The 15,565-nt window shown below is 40.5% G+C and overlaps 1 protein-coding gene and 1 long non-coding RNA gene across 2 annotated transcripts; one reads left to right on the plus strand and one right to left on the minus strand.

Moving 5' to 3' along the window:
- The first annotated feature begins 7,227 nt into the window (after positions 1-7,227).
- RHOC (ras homolog family member C) lies at positions 7,228-15,254 on the plus strand. Its single transcript, XM_078393369.1, has 4 exons — positions 7,228-7,383; positions 10,699-10,819; positions 12,488-12,618; positions 14,407-15,254. Exons 1-4 carry the CDS (start codon positions 7,228-7,230, stop codon positions 14,578-14,580), a joined length of 582 nt encoding a protein of 193 aa, XP_078249495.1. The 3' UTR covers positions 14,581-15,254.
- On the minus strand, positions 8,747-14,407 carry LOC140706563 (uncharacterized). Its single transcript, XR_013545133.1, has 2 exons — positions 13,431-14,407; positions 8,747-10,907 (listed from the first exon to the last, which is right to left on the minus strand). It is a non-coding gene; the product is annotated as an uncharacterized LOC140706563 (long non-coding RNA).
- Positions 15,255-15,565: the final 311 nt, after the last annotated feature.

Below are 15,565 nucleotides of genomic sequence, written 5' to 3' on the forward strand. Positions count from 1 at the left end.
ATCTTCGTGTGTGTCTCTTATTTGTGAACTAAGGACCCAGTGGTCCTTCAATCTTATACTGCTTCTTCCTCGTCATTATTAATATTATCCAGTGATTTATTTATTTACCGTATTTTTCTGTGTCTAAGACTATACTTTTATCTAAAATATTTAGACTAAAAATTGAGGGTCGTCTTATACACGGAAGTAAGCTGAGGAGAGAACAAAAACAAGTGGAGGGGAAAGCAGGGATCAAAGCGATCCTGCAGCACTTTGATCCCTTTCCCCCTACACTTGCCAAGCCCCATTTAAATTTCTTAATTTTGGATTAGAAAAGTGGGGGGCGTCTTATACATGGGGCATATTATACATGGAAAAATATAGTATTTATTTTGCATTAGTGTATGTCTCTCTGCTTAACACACTTTTACTTGAAAACAGTAAACACTTGAGAGCAGTATTACTGTGCTGAAGAGCAGAGAAGGTGAACTCCTCATGGAAAGAATGTAGCTCACATTTTAAGAATGCTGATCCTAGATCCTGGAGGATGTGCATTTGACTTTTGAAAATATACAAACATTAGAAAGGAAGAAAAGCTGGATGTGTCTGTGGTTAAAATCTTGCTGTTGATGTTCTTTCAGATATACTCTTAGAAGGGAATTGTTCAACTATTGTTGGTGTACTGGCTCAAGCAAGGAGTTCAAATGCAGTTATTTCTTGCCAGACAAATTAGATTTATTTGTTTTAAAATGTATTTAAAAGGCTACACTTGTTCTTTTCAAACAATACAGTTAACTTATGTTTCTGTGTTATGTACTCAAACTTCTCCTTGGTGTGGTGTGGAAAATTTAGTGGGTGGTATCAAGGCAAGGGTGTCTTTCTACTGGACTCTGTCCCAGCTGCAAGGGATGTGTGCAGGCAGATTGCTGTTACTTATGGGCTTTGCCTAGGGCTTAACCTTTAATTGAAAGAAACCAAGCACCAGGGTGTAGCCTTGTATTTCAAAGAAACCTGCAGCAGTAAAAGCAATATTCAGCCTTCTAGTTGCAGCCCTTGAGAACAGCTAACTAAAAGTTCCTCCTTCTGGAAAGATATAAAATAGATCTAAAAAGTTCTGCGTTTCAGTACTGTGAAGACAGTGTGGTGTAGTACTGTGGTTCCCAACCTTGGATACCCAGATGTTCTTGGACTACAGCTTTCAGAAATCCTGGCCAGCACAGCTAGTGGTGAAGGTTACTGGAAGCTTTAGTCCAAGAACAACTGGAGACCCAAGGTTGGGAACCACTTGTAGTAAATAGAGTGCTGAACTAGGACTTGGAAGATCTGAGTTCAAATCTCTACTTAGCTGTGGAAACTTGCTGGGGAGTTCTTGTGTATCTTATGTATCTCCAGAACCTTATTAGGGTCTCCATGTGGCAGAAGTAACTGAATTGTCTGTAACAATAGCAAGAAAAAAAAAGTTCATGTAGCAAAGCTCAGAACCCTGCAGTCCAAGGGATCCCATAGGATGAAGGGGTGGGATTAGACAATCGTTAGATTCACACTCCACCAGAAAGCAAGCCTCTTTGCTGTGACACTGGCTGACTCTCAGGCCAATACAGATGTAATCCTTTCTTTCTCAGAGAGTCTGGAGTTTTATGTTTTCCTTGCTGAGCTTCTATCTTCTTCTGGAGGAAGCTGTTCTTTATCTGACTCTCTCTGTTTATTGCTACCCTTCTTTCTTGATTGGCTGCCAGTTCGCCTGAGCTCCGTCTCTTAGCCAGTTCTGTTGGCTATTTTGAGTAAGTGAACTCCTTTTCCTGGTTCTCCAAGGACAGGCCAGAGGCCACTTGACTACAGCTGAGATTGAGGGTATTTAACTCTTTCCTTATGCCATCACAGTAAGTTTGTCCCTTTGTCTATTCATTTTCCTTTCATGTATTTATCTTCTAAGCAGTAGCTGCAGGAGCTTAGAAATGTTACTCTGTGGAGCTGGCATGTGGTCTGAGTGGAACTCTTCCATTGTTCAAGCCAGAAAGCTGGCATCACTCCCAGATGTCATCACCCTGCTGCTGTTCTACATCACTGCAGGGTGCCCAACAGTATATACAGCCTTCTGCCACCATGATGTACTGCAATGGCAGGGATGGTGGGACAGCATTAGTGATGCCCCTGGTTCCTTTCCCGGCAATACAGATGGAAGAGGGAGGAGGAGATGGGCAGCAGCTGCAGCAGGGGCATGATGAGCACCCAGAAGGACAAGAGGAAGCCACTGAACATTGGCTTCTTGCAATCTGTTTTTTTAGAATGCTTTTCTCCAAGGGGTCCTTGAAATGAAGACACAATGGGAGGGTTGTCCGAGGAAATTGCCTGTCGCATAACAGAAGCTATTTTTCAGGTCACTCTTTCTATTGTGTCTTTGCTCTAAGACCCAAAGCATTCCTGAAGGTGACTCCAGCAGCTCTGAAGAGCAATAGAGACAATGGAACTGTGAATCAATTGCCTCGTGTGCTTGGATAGAGTCATCTATGGCTGCAACACCCATGGCCACTTTGTTGGCATGGCCAGTTGTAGTCCCCAGAAGTACAGTTTCAAAGGTCTAGTAGGTACTTCTAAATAAATGGGAAATTACCAAAATTGTCTGTAGATACAGATTTATGGTATCTTCTTATGTGACAGGAATCACATTAGCTACCCAGCCTATGGAAGTACCAGGAACTAAAGTACATAAATCTATTTCTAGAGGTTGTGCCCTGTTCAGGGTAACTACCAAGGAGCTGCGTGGCAGACCTGTATGAGATAGATCAGGCATCAGGCAATGCCTACAAAGGTAAACTTACTGATTTACTCCAGATGCTTTTGTGCTCTTTCCCTGTTATGCTTCTGAAGGCAAGTTATAATATTTTTATTTTAACATCCGTATGCTTTTGACAGCAAAGGTAGTGTCATTTATAATGCTATTTTATTGGTGCTACATCTCTTATTTTAGAGGATTATTTTTGTAGGTGAAATGCATTGAATAAATCAAATCTGCCCACTTCCTGCATTTCTAGAACTGGTAGATGAAGCATTATGTTCATCTCTGACAACTAGGAATTCAAGTCCTAGAGCACACATAGACTTTTTCTATAGCCTTGGTAATGTAACTGTAACCTTCCATCGTCTCTTCCAGGAAAAAAACTCAAAGAAAGTAATCTGGTCTGTACACAATACAAATTCAGGAGAAGATGATATTTTATTAGACCACTAAAAAACCCCACCAAAAAAATCAATGTGAGCTTTTGTGTGTCAAATCCACTTTTTCAGGACATCTACCAATATATAATAATTTATAGTTTTAGAACTGTAGAGCTGGACAGGATCCTATGAATCATCAAATGGAGCCCTGGTCAGGGAGGCACAGTGGGGAATCAACCACCCAGCTTCTTATTTAAACCACTGAACTATACAGCAGTATCATGTGGAGAGTGCAGAAAAATTATAAATGAAAGCCCCAAAAATTCATAGCAAAAGTCTGCCAGGCATGCTTCCTAACTTGTGTTCAAAGCTGGCTACAACGAGCCTTTGGAGTGTATGGTTTAATGCTTCACCCCTACTAATATTGTGGTTGGAATTTTTCACCCAGCTGTTCAGAGGCTGCCAAATATATACCTTCCCACACCCATGCCATTATCTGATTGCATTATAACGGATCAGTGGTTTTTTTTAAAAGACCATATGCATTATTGTAAGCTACATTTTTAAGGTTATTTGAATTCTCAATCAATTAGGTTGTTTATTTTACATTGATAAGGTTATTTACATAAAACAATTGCTGCAGTATATGCACTTCTATACATAAAAGCGGCAGGAGTAGCTTGGAAATACCTAGATGCTAAATTCAGGTGTTGTTCGGTTAATTGATTAATAAGCTATGTTGAACTGGGTCGGTTTTCTACTGCAAGTGAGCTGAATTTTTTGTCAGCTGTTCATTTATCCTCAGCTCCAGAAGTAAAATCTTCAATTGAAGCTGTCGGCATCTGCAAACTGGGTTGTTGTTTTTTGGCAAATCTTGTGACATTAGTGGGTGATATATGCAGCATCTTCTGAATGAATTAGGAGTTTTAATTCTTAATGACTGGCATTTTGCAGGATATTGAAGCCATAACTTCAGCAATTACAAAAGTTGTACTGCTGCTGCTGAGAATACAGATAGCTAGGAAAAGAATGAAATACTGTGTCCTACGGAGGCTGGATTTATGGCAGAATATTCCACATGCTTCCCTTTGGCAATCCATTGGGCATTAACCAAAGTAGAAGTGGCTATCAGTGATCTGCTAGTGAGAATATTAACTTACTTTTGAAACTATGATTTCTTGGTTAGCAGCTACTTATGGTACAAGCCAGACAACACTTTTGCTTGTTCTGTTCCTTTGTAACTGATGTGACAACACAATGACTTCTGTTGCAGGAGGCAGTAACCAGAATATCTGGCCTGAGTAAAATGAAATAATTGCTGGTTATTCACAAGTCTATAAAAAGGTTGAACACCATTTTGAACAAGACCTTGAAAATCGTAACAAAATCAGAGCTGGGAAAATATTTTTTTTGGACAATAATTCAGAGAATTCCACATGCTAGTATTCTAAGAGCTGTAGCCTCTACCCCAAACAACATAGCCTTTCCCATCTCTTTGACAAGCAGTACATGTCTGAATGCTGTGTGTGAATTCATGGGAGGGATTAGCAACATTGTCCCTGATAACTCTTCAGGCAAGCTTTCTCTTAGTGACTGGCTGCCTTAAAATGGGTGGTTGTGCCTTACTGCTTTGAATGTGTTTTTGGTGCTGCTTTTGTTTACTATTTTTCAGTGTGATATTTGTTTGATCTTTTTGAAGTATTTTTATACTTACTGTTTTTAGCTTTTAAATATTGTCATTCAATGATGTAAGTCACTGTGAGTCCTTTTAAAGGAGAACAGTGGGGTAAAAATATTTTAAATAAATAAATACTGTTCTCCCTGTGTAAATAAGTCAGGGCTTTGAGCCAGAGACATAACCCATGGTGTTCTAGAGCTAATTGGCTGCTTGTTGGAAGAAAGACGAACAGAGTTTGGAGCAGGTGCTTGTTTTGGACTACAGCCAGCCTTGTCATTGGGAGTTTGGGTCCAAAAAGTAAATTCTTTCTTGCTTTGAAGTCAAGCCAGATTGCTAGGTTTAGATATTGTGGTAAGCAAACTGTGGACAGAAGATAGTGGTGCCTCTGGGGTGTTTTTTCCCCCCTTCTTTGGTTTGCATTCAGTCATCTTGTAGCAGCTCTTTGCCTTGCTCATGGCAAGCCAGAACTGTACAGAATTTCTCGCCTGTCATTGCCTGAGAACATGCTTAGAGGGGGGAAAAATGCAAGGCTGACGGATCACCTCCATAAATGAGGGTGGAGTTCTGATAGATTGCACTTCATTGGGGTTAAGATAGGGCAGTGGATATGGAATTAAGCTGTAGATTTTCTTTTTGTGGGAGGAGATGTTTAAAATGGATGAAGCCATTCTTAGCTGAGTCATAAGTTGTTCTTGTTTCCCTGAAGTTTATGTTAGTTGACATATTCCAGAGGGTTGGCCTTATAAATCTGAAAGAAACAGAACAGAGGACTCCTATGACAGCTGGGGGACTAAGAAATACAGCATGGCTTCTGGTAGAAGAAGAGATTAAAGAAGAAGAAATTGCTATTGGTGGACCTGTTCTGGTTAGACTTTTTTGCAGTTATGATCACATCAAGGCTGTGCTGGTGTGTGTGGATATTCTACTTTGCAGTAACTGGTCTAAAAGATTAGGACTCCTGTTATAAATACTCTGCTGCTTTGTAATAATGATTTAACACAGAACAGTTTCAGAAGTTAGTTCAGTGAGCTTTGCCCCTTTGTACGTTTAATCAAATTAATTCATTCTGAAAAGGGAGTCCAAGTGTTAAAAGGAACTGCATACCAGAGGACATAGTCCACTTCTTAGCTGTGTCCTTTCCAAATATTGTCTAGTACAAAAAACTAAGAATGTACTGGTGCCCTTTTGGAGCCAGTGGATACAAAAATATCCACTACAGTGCAGTTTGAGTGATTGCACTGTAGCGGATATTTTTATAGCCTGAAAAAGTGACTGTTTTGGACTGTCATACTGGCAGCACTCTTTCCTAGTCAGCCTGGCCATGTTAAGAGTGGCAGTTCAAAATGTAGCATTTCCAGACTACAGTATAATAAAGCCATCAGTTTCAAACCTTGTTTTTAATTGCACTGTGCATGTTTCTTGTATTACTGATTTCCCTTTGTTTACAGAAACCTCATTTAAATACCTGATTGATTTCTCTTGTTCAAATATGTGTTTGTAAAGCAAAAGTAGCAAGTGTAGGACTAGGACCCTCAGCCTTCAGAATGCCTTCTGGCTATTCCTGTTCTATATACACTGTGGCTCAGGTATCCTGAAGCACATAGATTAGCAGTGTATAAATACAGAGTGAAATGCTGTTAGATAAGATCTGTCTGGACCTCCCTGCGCAGAGGAATGTGCTTAGATACACTCTTCTTGGAATTCACCCTAGTTTTCTCTGAATATCTTTTGCCTACTGACTGATCAGGAATGTGCTTACAAACCCTATGCTATACATCTTACAGAACAGTCTCCCCCACACACACACCTGAGAGGCACTTGGAACCGCCTTTTGCACTGTCAGGGAGCTAGTTACACACAACTATCAAACCTTCTGAGGGGACTGTGGCAGGGCTGGATCAGAATATGGAAAGATGGTTGTAACATTTTTTTAAAATGAATCTCTGCATGGTAGCAGGAGGATTTTTCAGCTTGCTCTATGTCTGCGTTTCACTTGCAGGAACGTGCTGAGTAATACATTTTATATTTCTTTTATTTGGTGTTTAAACAGAAAATTTTAAATGATTAAAATGTCTCCGTTTCCCCTCTTCTAAAGGTACTAGCCTGATTATTTGCTTGCTTTCTGCAGCTCACTCTGAGTACAGAATTCAGGTTTCCTTGATACAAGGTTGTCATATTTCACACGGAGTATTCTGTTCTTTATTTATTTATTTTTTTATTTACGTTTCTGCTGTAAAGTCTTAAAATTACATTGTTGTTTTTACTGTAAGCCGCCTAGAGTGGTCTAATATGATCAGATAGGCGGGATAGAAATAAAATAAATAAATAAATAAATAAATAAATAATTTAGAACAAAGATGTGTCTTCTTAGTAAACTGTGCTCCTAAACCAACTTTCCCTCTGTCTCTGCAGCCATGGCAGCCATCAGAAAGAAGCTGGTGATTGTGGGCGACGGTGCCTGCGGGAAGACCTGCCTGCTGATTGTCTTCAGCAAAGATCAGTTCCCAGAGGTCTATGTACCAACTGTCTTTGAAAACTACATTGCAGACATCGAAGTAGATGGGAAGCAGGTAACTATCTCTCTGCTAGCAGGGACAGCTTCTGAGCAAACCTTTGTTTTTATCTCCCAAGCCCTCTAATGCTTGCTGTCATCAAATTCTGTTGCGATTCATCTGTACAGTAGCTGATAGACTTAATGCAAACACTAATGTTGATCTCCTTAGAAGTGTTCTTGGCCACGTCTGTTGCCATTACCAAAATCCTGATAGATTCTGATTTTCTGCCTTGCCTTGAGTTAAGTAGCCGTATCAGCATTGTCATAAACAATAAGTCACAGGGATTTTAATACCATGTTTGGTGTTGTATTTTTAAAGATTTGCAAACTATTTTATTGAAGCAAGGCTAAAACTATAATAATCAGATAGATGTGTAGGGTAAACATATATAGGTTAGCATGTATTTGGCCCTATTCTCACGGATGTGCAGTCACAGATATACACAGTTGGGATGGAAATAGAAGTCTAGAGTTTATCCAGACAGCAATGGAATATGGGGAGGCTGTCCACACATGCACTTACTGTGCTGAGGAGCAATTTTTCTCAGTGCTTCTCCTTTCTGGTATTGTAGCTGGGCTGATCAAAAACTGCTTCATGGAGAAAGAGTGTGGGAATAGAAAGGAAAGTAGGCTAATGGGCCAGATTTTGTTGTTGTTCTGTGCCATCAAGTTGCCTCCAACTTATGGTGACCCTATGAGTGAGTGATCTCCAGAATGTCTTGTCCTCAACAGCACTGGCTCAGCTCTTGCAAATTCAAGACTCTTGGCATCAAATACAGTCTCCTAAAACTTTGATCCTAAGACATGATACCAAGAGTGCCATGCCCAGGTTTTTTTCTGCTGCTAAAACTTTGGGGTTTTTTTTTAAAAGAGAAGAGTGGAAATAAGAGGCATAAATCACTGAGTCAATCCGTCTCATATTTGGTCTTCCTCTTTTCCTGATCCTGTCAACTTTTCCCAGCATTGTTGACTTTTCCAGCAAATCTTGCCTTCTCACGATGTGCCCAAAGTAGGACAGCCTCAGTTTCATTAGGTGGATCCTGACTCCCACTTTATAGATGAATGGGACAAACCCATGGCCCACGTATCTAGGTGGGAACTAAGCCTTGTGCCCTATAGCAAAATTCTCCACAGCTATCTACTCCTGTTAATTGGTTGGTGCAGATCCAATTCAAAAATGTTGAGCTAACTTGCTTTCCTAAACATTAGGAATGTTAGAGGTAAGAGAGTTATTAAGAGACCAATTATTGTCTGAAAAACATGATTTTGTGCATTTAAACTCTCATACTACAGTCTAATCCATGGGTGGGTGGCAGTAGGTGAAATCCAAAATCCAGTAAGGCAGTATTTTTATTAGGGCATACTAATGACATGTGACCTTTTGAATCACTCAGAACTTTTATTTAGGCTAAATGGCCCTAAAAGAATATGAAAGAAGAAACAAAACAAAACAAAACGAACCCAAATTAGACCACACACTGTGGTTATGAGGCCCCTAGTTCAGACAAAGTCTCAAAATGGAGATTTTTCAAATTTAGTTAATTAGACACTGGTCTAATTTACTGGTATAAACAGGAGTGGAGGTGACATAGAGCCAAATACCCTTCTGGCTTCCCCTTGTAAGAGCAATTATGCTCATTCTTCATTGGGCTCAGTTTGCTCTCCCTGTTTGCATATTTATTTTTGAGGGCCATGGAGCCATTACAGTGGTGCCTTGCTAGACAGTTACCCCGCATGACAGCTTTTTCGCTAGACATTGACTTTTTGCGATCGCTATAGTGATTCGCAAAATAGTGATTCCTATAGGGGAATTTCGCTGGACAATGTTTGGTCCCTGCTTTGCAAAATGATTTTCGCTAGACAACTATTTGCTTTTCTCTAGACAATGATTTCGCTAGACAACGATTTCAGTGGAACAGATTACCATCGTCTAGTGAGGCACCACTCTATTAGGTTAACTAAACATGATACATTATAACCAAGTACATCTAATTTCTGAAACTAGGCAGGCTCCAGTTAGCATTTGAATGGGAGATCACCAGTGGATGCCAGACACGTCCATATAGGGTTGGACAAAGAATCCTGCTTGAAGTTCTGGAGAACTGTGATCAGTCAGGGTTTACAATACTTGGCTAAGTGGATCTAGGATTTGACTTACTATAAGCTAGTCTCATCCTTCACTTTTCACTTAATTTTACTGGCTACTCTCTTTCTGCCTAGGACACTCCATGTCACAATTTTTGCCTGAGGGCATGTGTTGGATGGCACCTATCAATTCATGAATAAACAAAGAAATAGTGCCAGTTCCCTCCTTCTTAAAAACCCTAAGTCTTTCCTTAGGGAAAAAGCACAAGTTTTGATGGTCCACTAAGCTAAAAAGTCTATTGAAGATAAATTATTATTACTTATTGAATGGGCAGAATGGGCAATACAGTATTGCTCTTTAGATGGCAGAAAAATTTCCATATTAGCTGCTTCTGGTCTCTCTGTCTTTAGAGTGAGCTGTTCAAAATCCATTTACTCAAGAGTAGTTAGGAGTGACTTCAAGGGAACTATTTTGAAGTGGGGTATGGATTTCATACTAGCTAGATAGCTAAGTGAGATGGAATGCTTGGTTTCTGAGCCAGATTTTGGGAGTTCAATTCCCCATTGTGCCTCCTGGAAGAAGAGCCATCCTCTGTAGCTTCAGGAAAACTATACAATCCCAAAGCACCTTCAGAAAAAAAAATGGTAATCCACTTCACTTTATAGCTATAGAACCTCTAGAAGGGGTCGCTGTAAGTCAGAATTCACTTGACAAATTTTATTATTATTATTATTATTATTATTATTATTATTATTATTATTATTATTATTATTATTATTATTATTATTATTATTATTATTATTATTATTATTAGTAGTAGTAGTAGTAGTAGTAGTAGTAGTAGTAGTAGTAGTAGTAGTAGTAGTAGTGGCAGCGGCATGAATTTCATGCTCTTACTTCTGTGCCTCTTGTAACTGGCCATTCTGCATTTCTCACAGGTATATCTGGGCATGGCTTCTATTGACAGCATTAGGAACTTTGAGTCCAGTTTGGTGGTCCACTTGAGGACAGCACAGCTAAACAGGCCTATAAAGTAAACTGCATAATAATCCAATCAGTTACTAGGCTTGGGCTGCTTAATTAGGGCTGATATTGTTCCAGGCTGTGTTAAAACTACCAGTTAACCAAGAAGGACAACACACATGAGGCATTACAGATTGACTGACTGACTGCTTTTCTCTCTGCTGGTGTGGGAAGAGATAGGGGTCATGTTGATTACTGATGTTAATGTCCTTCCATCTGTAGGTGGAGCTAGCCCTCTGGGATACAGCTGGGCAGGAAGACTATGACAGGCTGCGACCCCTCTCATATCCAGACACAGACGTCATCCTCATGTGCTTCTCCATTGACAGTCCAGACAGTTTAGGTAAGGCTAGGAGAGGCAAGACTGAGGTTGCTGATACTAGAGCTCTGGGGCCTTTTCAACTATTAGGACCTTCCAAGGGCCACACCTGCTTTCTAAAACAAAACCAGAAGTTACCAGAAAGGTAAAAACAGCTGTCTTTTAAAGATGGGGGAGGGGACTTCAAAGTAAAGTGTAGGTGCTCAACATAATAATAAATGCTAAATAAATAAGGGTCAACATGCATTGCATTATGGACTCAGGATTTGTTAAAAAATAAAATAAACCGTAACTCCCAGAATCCCCCAGCCATGGTAGGTAGTGTTCAACTTAACTAGACGATTTGGGTTGTTGTACTTCAGAAAAGTACTTTCTTCACGCTCCGGTTGTGGTTGATAAGACATTGAGAGTGCTTCACCTTGAGAAGCATCTCTCCTGGAATAAATACTGCAGGGCGCTGGCCAGCAAGTCCTGCATAACACAATCAGGAGGTTTATCAGAACATTTCTCAATTGCTACCGGAGGAACTTGCTTGCTTTTTCACATTAATGAACTGATGTTATCTGTGTAGTCTGTACAAAAAAAGAGGTTGCCATCCCTATCAACCCTGTTCCGTTCATTTGTATGAGCTTTCAGTGGGTAAAGGAGAACTACCAGTTCATGCTAGTGATGCTTTGGATTGGAACGCGTAATATGAATTAGCACTATTTCTGACACCACATCCGTTTCCAGGGTGCTTTGGTAGGAAAGGCACAGTATTGATTCACACTGGCAGGAAACAAGAATTGCAGAGACATAGTGCTCCCAGTGTAATATCTACATGTGTTGCCATGTGCCTGAAATAATGCAGAATTTGGCGGAGGATTCTTGATATGACTAACAAGGTGGAGAGAAAAGATTCTCTGGTTTTACTCAAGGAATAATAATAATAATAATAATAATAATAATAATAATAATAATAATAATAATAATAATAATAATAATAATAATAATAATAATAATAATAATAATAATAATAATAATAATAATACAACATTGCTGACTGAAGAGTAATCAGGTTGCCCCTTGGCATTCCTGGCAAAACAGTTCCAGGGTTTACACAACTACTAATCTTGATTGGTTCTTAAGATATGCAGTTTGTCTTGTGTAGCTCCTAACAGTTATTTCAGTACAACTGATTAGCAGTTGTGGCAGTAAAGATTCATTTACTGCTTTTAGAATGAATGAGCAAACGCTTTGTATTAGTCGTTGCTGAAATCTGCAAGGGTGTGGACTGTGCACTGTATTTCTCTTTTCTGTATACTGCATCCTTGGTGGCATGAAGGCCCTCTGAAGCTGTCCTTGCATAAGTCTGCAGGGCTGTTGCTGCTTCCCATGCTCTACTCACATATTTTTCTTTCAATGCTTTAGGGAGTGCAGGGTTCCCTTGCAGCTGCTATGGGGTGTGGTGGCTGAAGCAGTTGTGTGTTGGCCAAGACTTTGAACAAAGGAGTCTCACTGTATCCAGGTTTACATCTTTAGCAGGAATCTGGATGGGTTTCCTTTCATTCAGCTATGAATATTCCTATCAACATTTCTAAATGTTAAAGGATTATATGCCCAGAAATGTTTTGTTGCACTGTTGAGAGGTACTTTCATTGTTTAGCTAGATCTGCTTTGTAAAATATTCTTCTGTGTGCTTGACTCTTCCAGAGAACATACCAGAGAAATGGACTCCTGAAGTGAAACACTTCTGTCCTAATGTGCCCATCATCCTTGTGGGAAACAAGAAGGATTTGCGAAATGATGAGCACACCCGCAGGGAACTGGCGAAGATGAAGCAGGTCTGGACTTCACTTCTGTTTAACTGGGAGACCCTTCAGTTTCATCACTAGGTGCACCAGCTAGGGCTGCTAGGAGTTGAAGTCCAGTATCTGGATGGCCACAAGCTCCCCTCTTTGTTTGATGACTTCTTAGATTTTTTGAGACACAGAACCTTCACATTGGCAGGAGACATTGGCCGTATAAGGGAGTCTCAAGACCTTTGCAGGGGGGAATTGACCACTGCAGCTGATGTCATCGGTCTTACACAGCACAAGTTCTGCTACACTTGTGGTGCAGTAAGGCTGATGACATCAGTAGTAGTAATAGCTACTATTTTGTTGTTTTTGTTTTGTTTTCTTTTTCTGGTTAACCTGCCTCTATGGATTGTTTCTAAAGAGCTTTAAAAATCAGTGGCCATGGATACCAGGAAAAAAAGCAAAACAAAGCAAAGCGTGCTACTTATATACCGCCCCATAGCGCTTCAAGCACTCTCTGGGTGGTTTACAATTTAATTATGCAGGCTACACATTGCCCCCCCAGCAAGCTGGGTACTCATTTTACCGACCTCGGAAGGATAGAAGGCCGAGTCAACCTTGAGCGGGCTACCTGGGATTTGAACCCCAGGTCGTGAGCACAGTTTTAGCTGCAGTACAGTGGTTTAACCACTGCGTCACGAGGCTCTGGACAAGCACACAAAAGACAGGTATAGAGGTGTTTGAAGTCTCCACACCAGAAAAACTACATGCTGGCTGTTGCAATATGGTATAATAATTAGGGGAGACACTTAGAAGACATATCTAGTGATCTGTGTTTGATAGAGACAACATAGAACCTACTCTTGAACCACTGTTCTGAAATCCTCCTCAAAAACGTGGAACAACACATTTCTCCTGCTTTTTCTAAATTCCTCCAATATTGCTTCAAACGGGTGAAACGTCCAGATTCGCGTCTTAAATAAAAAAGAACATGTCTTATTTTTTAAAATGTTATGAATAAGAAAGAATCATTAAGTGTTCAGTGGGAATACTCTTGGGAACACAATGGGCAAGGGCTGGGGTCGGTGTTGGCCCTATGTGGCACTCCTGGAGGCTTCTCTTCTCAACCAGAAACTGTTTTTTCAATTCCCTTCTTGCAACAAGGTGGAGTAAGTGCAAGCCAAACGTCACTGGTGAAGTTACAGTTCATTTCTCCTGCAAACCATTAACACTCCAGGATTGTTAACAGGACTCTGCCTTTGGTATCTTACATCTCTCCAGTCATTCTGTTAATGAATACAAGTCTCACTGTGACAGACATGAAAAGGCCAGTTTTTCTGCAAAGGACATTTACAAGTTTGCAGCATTAGACTTAAATTTACAGTAAGCTGGTGATCAGAGAAAGAAGAGATTTAGGCGAACACTCTGGCCTGATTCTAATTTCTAGTCCTTAGTAGAACAGGCAATCCTGTTAGTATTGACTTACAAAGTTTTGTACATACCGCTATTGGCGCCAGCAGCTGGAGGTAGTTCTTGAAACTCTAAAAGTTATTACTAGCCTGCCAGGTCATAAGGAGACAGTCTGTAGTGGATAGTCAGTGTGAGATTGCATATCACACTTCTAAGAGGACCTAGGGATTGCAGAAAAATGAATTCTTAGTGGTTGCTATGGAAACACTAGGTCGCCCTAAGACCATTTCTGCATCTCACCAACACAATAGGTGGTTCATACTGGCCAAGGGCACAGAACGGGAACTTCTTGGTTATCCTGCCTCTTCCTTCATTACAGTCCTTGGAAAAAAAGACCTTTTTTATGTGTGTTTTCTCTCAAAGGAGCCGGTGAAGCCAGAGGAAGGGCGAGACATGGCCAACAGGATCAACGCTTTTGGCTACCTTGAGTGCTCAGCCAAGACAAAGGATGGTGTGAGGGAAGTGTTTGAAATGGCCACTCGAGCTGCCTTGCAAGTGAGGAAGAACAGAAAGCGCAAAGGCTGCCCGCTGTTGTGAAAGGAAAACATCAACCAAGGATGTGACTCTTGTTATCTGAAGTGTTTCAGTCTCTTTCCGCACTCCCATGGATGCAAGTGGGGGCTCAGGGTGGAGAGGACACAATTAGCTGCATCTAATGTAAGAATTTACTAAGCTGACTCAGCCCTTCAGCCCTCTGCACAGTAAATGGTCTGGATGGGCCACACAGTGTAGGTATATCTCATGGCCTTTCCATGGACGTATCCAGGTTCTCTTCTCTAAAGTCACACTATGCTTGAAAGCCAGAGAGATCTACTCAACTCTTTTTGTACAGACTGTCATTTTTATATAGGGCAGGCAATACAGCTGAACTAATTCAGCTTTGCTTTTTCCTTCCATTTTTATACTAATTCCACTGCTTGTACAGATTCACTGGTGCTTCCTCTCACTTTGTTCTTGTAAACCGAGGAAGCTAGGTTTCCAGTGTTATATACTCTACTCTCTGCTTGCAAATGAACTTGCAGATACCTCTCCACCTACTTGTTTAGGCAAGCAATTCAGCCTTGCCAAGATGCCTACCTGTTTTCATTGAGGAGCTGAGCTCTGTTGTGGTCATATATGTCATTCATTGTACTTCTGTTTTGAGGGCAGTGCCTTGCATTTTGGCAATAGCATACTTTCTCACTTCTTTCATTAAATTAAATGGGATCTTAGTCTTGGTTTTGTTTGTTATGGATGCTGTGTAGGTTCACAAAGCTGTGTTCTTCTTCCAGGGTTGAACTGTCTCTTGAGTTCTGCACTAGGAACTCAACTGGGCCACCTTCACCCTGCATAAATGGTACAACTCCAATCATGCTCCTATGCATACAGCAGGATGTGTGGTCCAAATCCAGAAGTCATCAAGTGGAATGTACCATTTTAGTTTTGTGCAGGGGTCATTTTGGTGAACACTCTTCCATATTAATCTCCTTTAAGACAGAGAAACTAGGACTACAAGGAGAGATGTTGGAATCCAGCTCTTGTC

Source organism: Pogona vitticeps, chromosome 4, assembly GCF_051106095.1.
Source record: "Pogona vitticeps strain Pit_001003342236 chromosome 4, PviZW2.1, whole genome shotgun sequence".
NCBI lineage: Eukaryota > Metazoa > Chordata > Lepidosauria > Squamata > Agamidae > Pogona > Pogona vitticeps.

Bases quoted from the DNA above. Each gene is read 5' to 3' on its own strand.
- RHOC (XM_078393369.1), top strand. From the start codon at position 7,228: ATGGCAGCCATCAGAAAGAAGCTGGTGATTGTGGGCGACGGTGCCTGC. The intron at 7,384-10,698 runs GTAACTATCTCT...TTCCATCTGTAG, and splicing joins TCGAAGTAGATGGGAAGCAG to GTGGAGCTAGCCCTCTGGGA. The intron at 12,619-14,406 runs GTCTGGACTTCA...TTTCTCTCAAAG, and splicing joins AACTGGCGAAGATGAAGCAG to GAGCCGGTGAAGCCAGAGGA.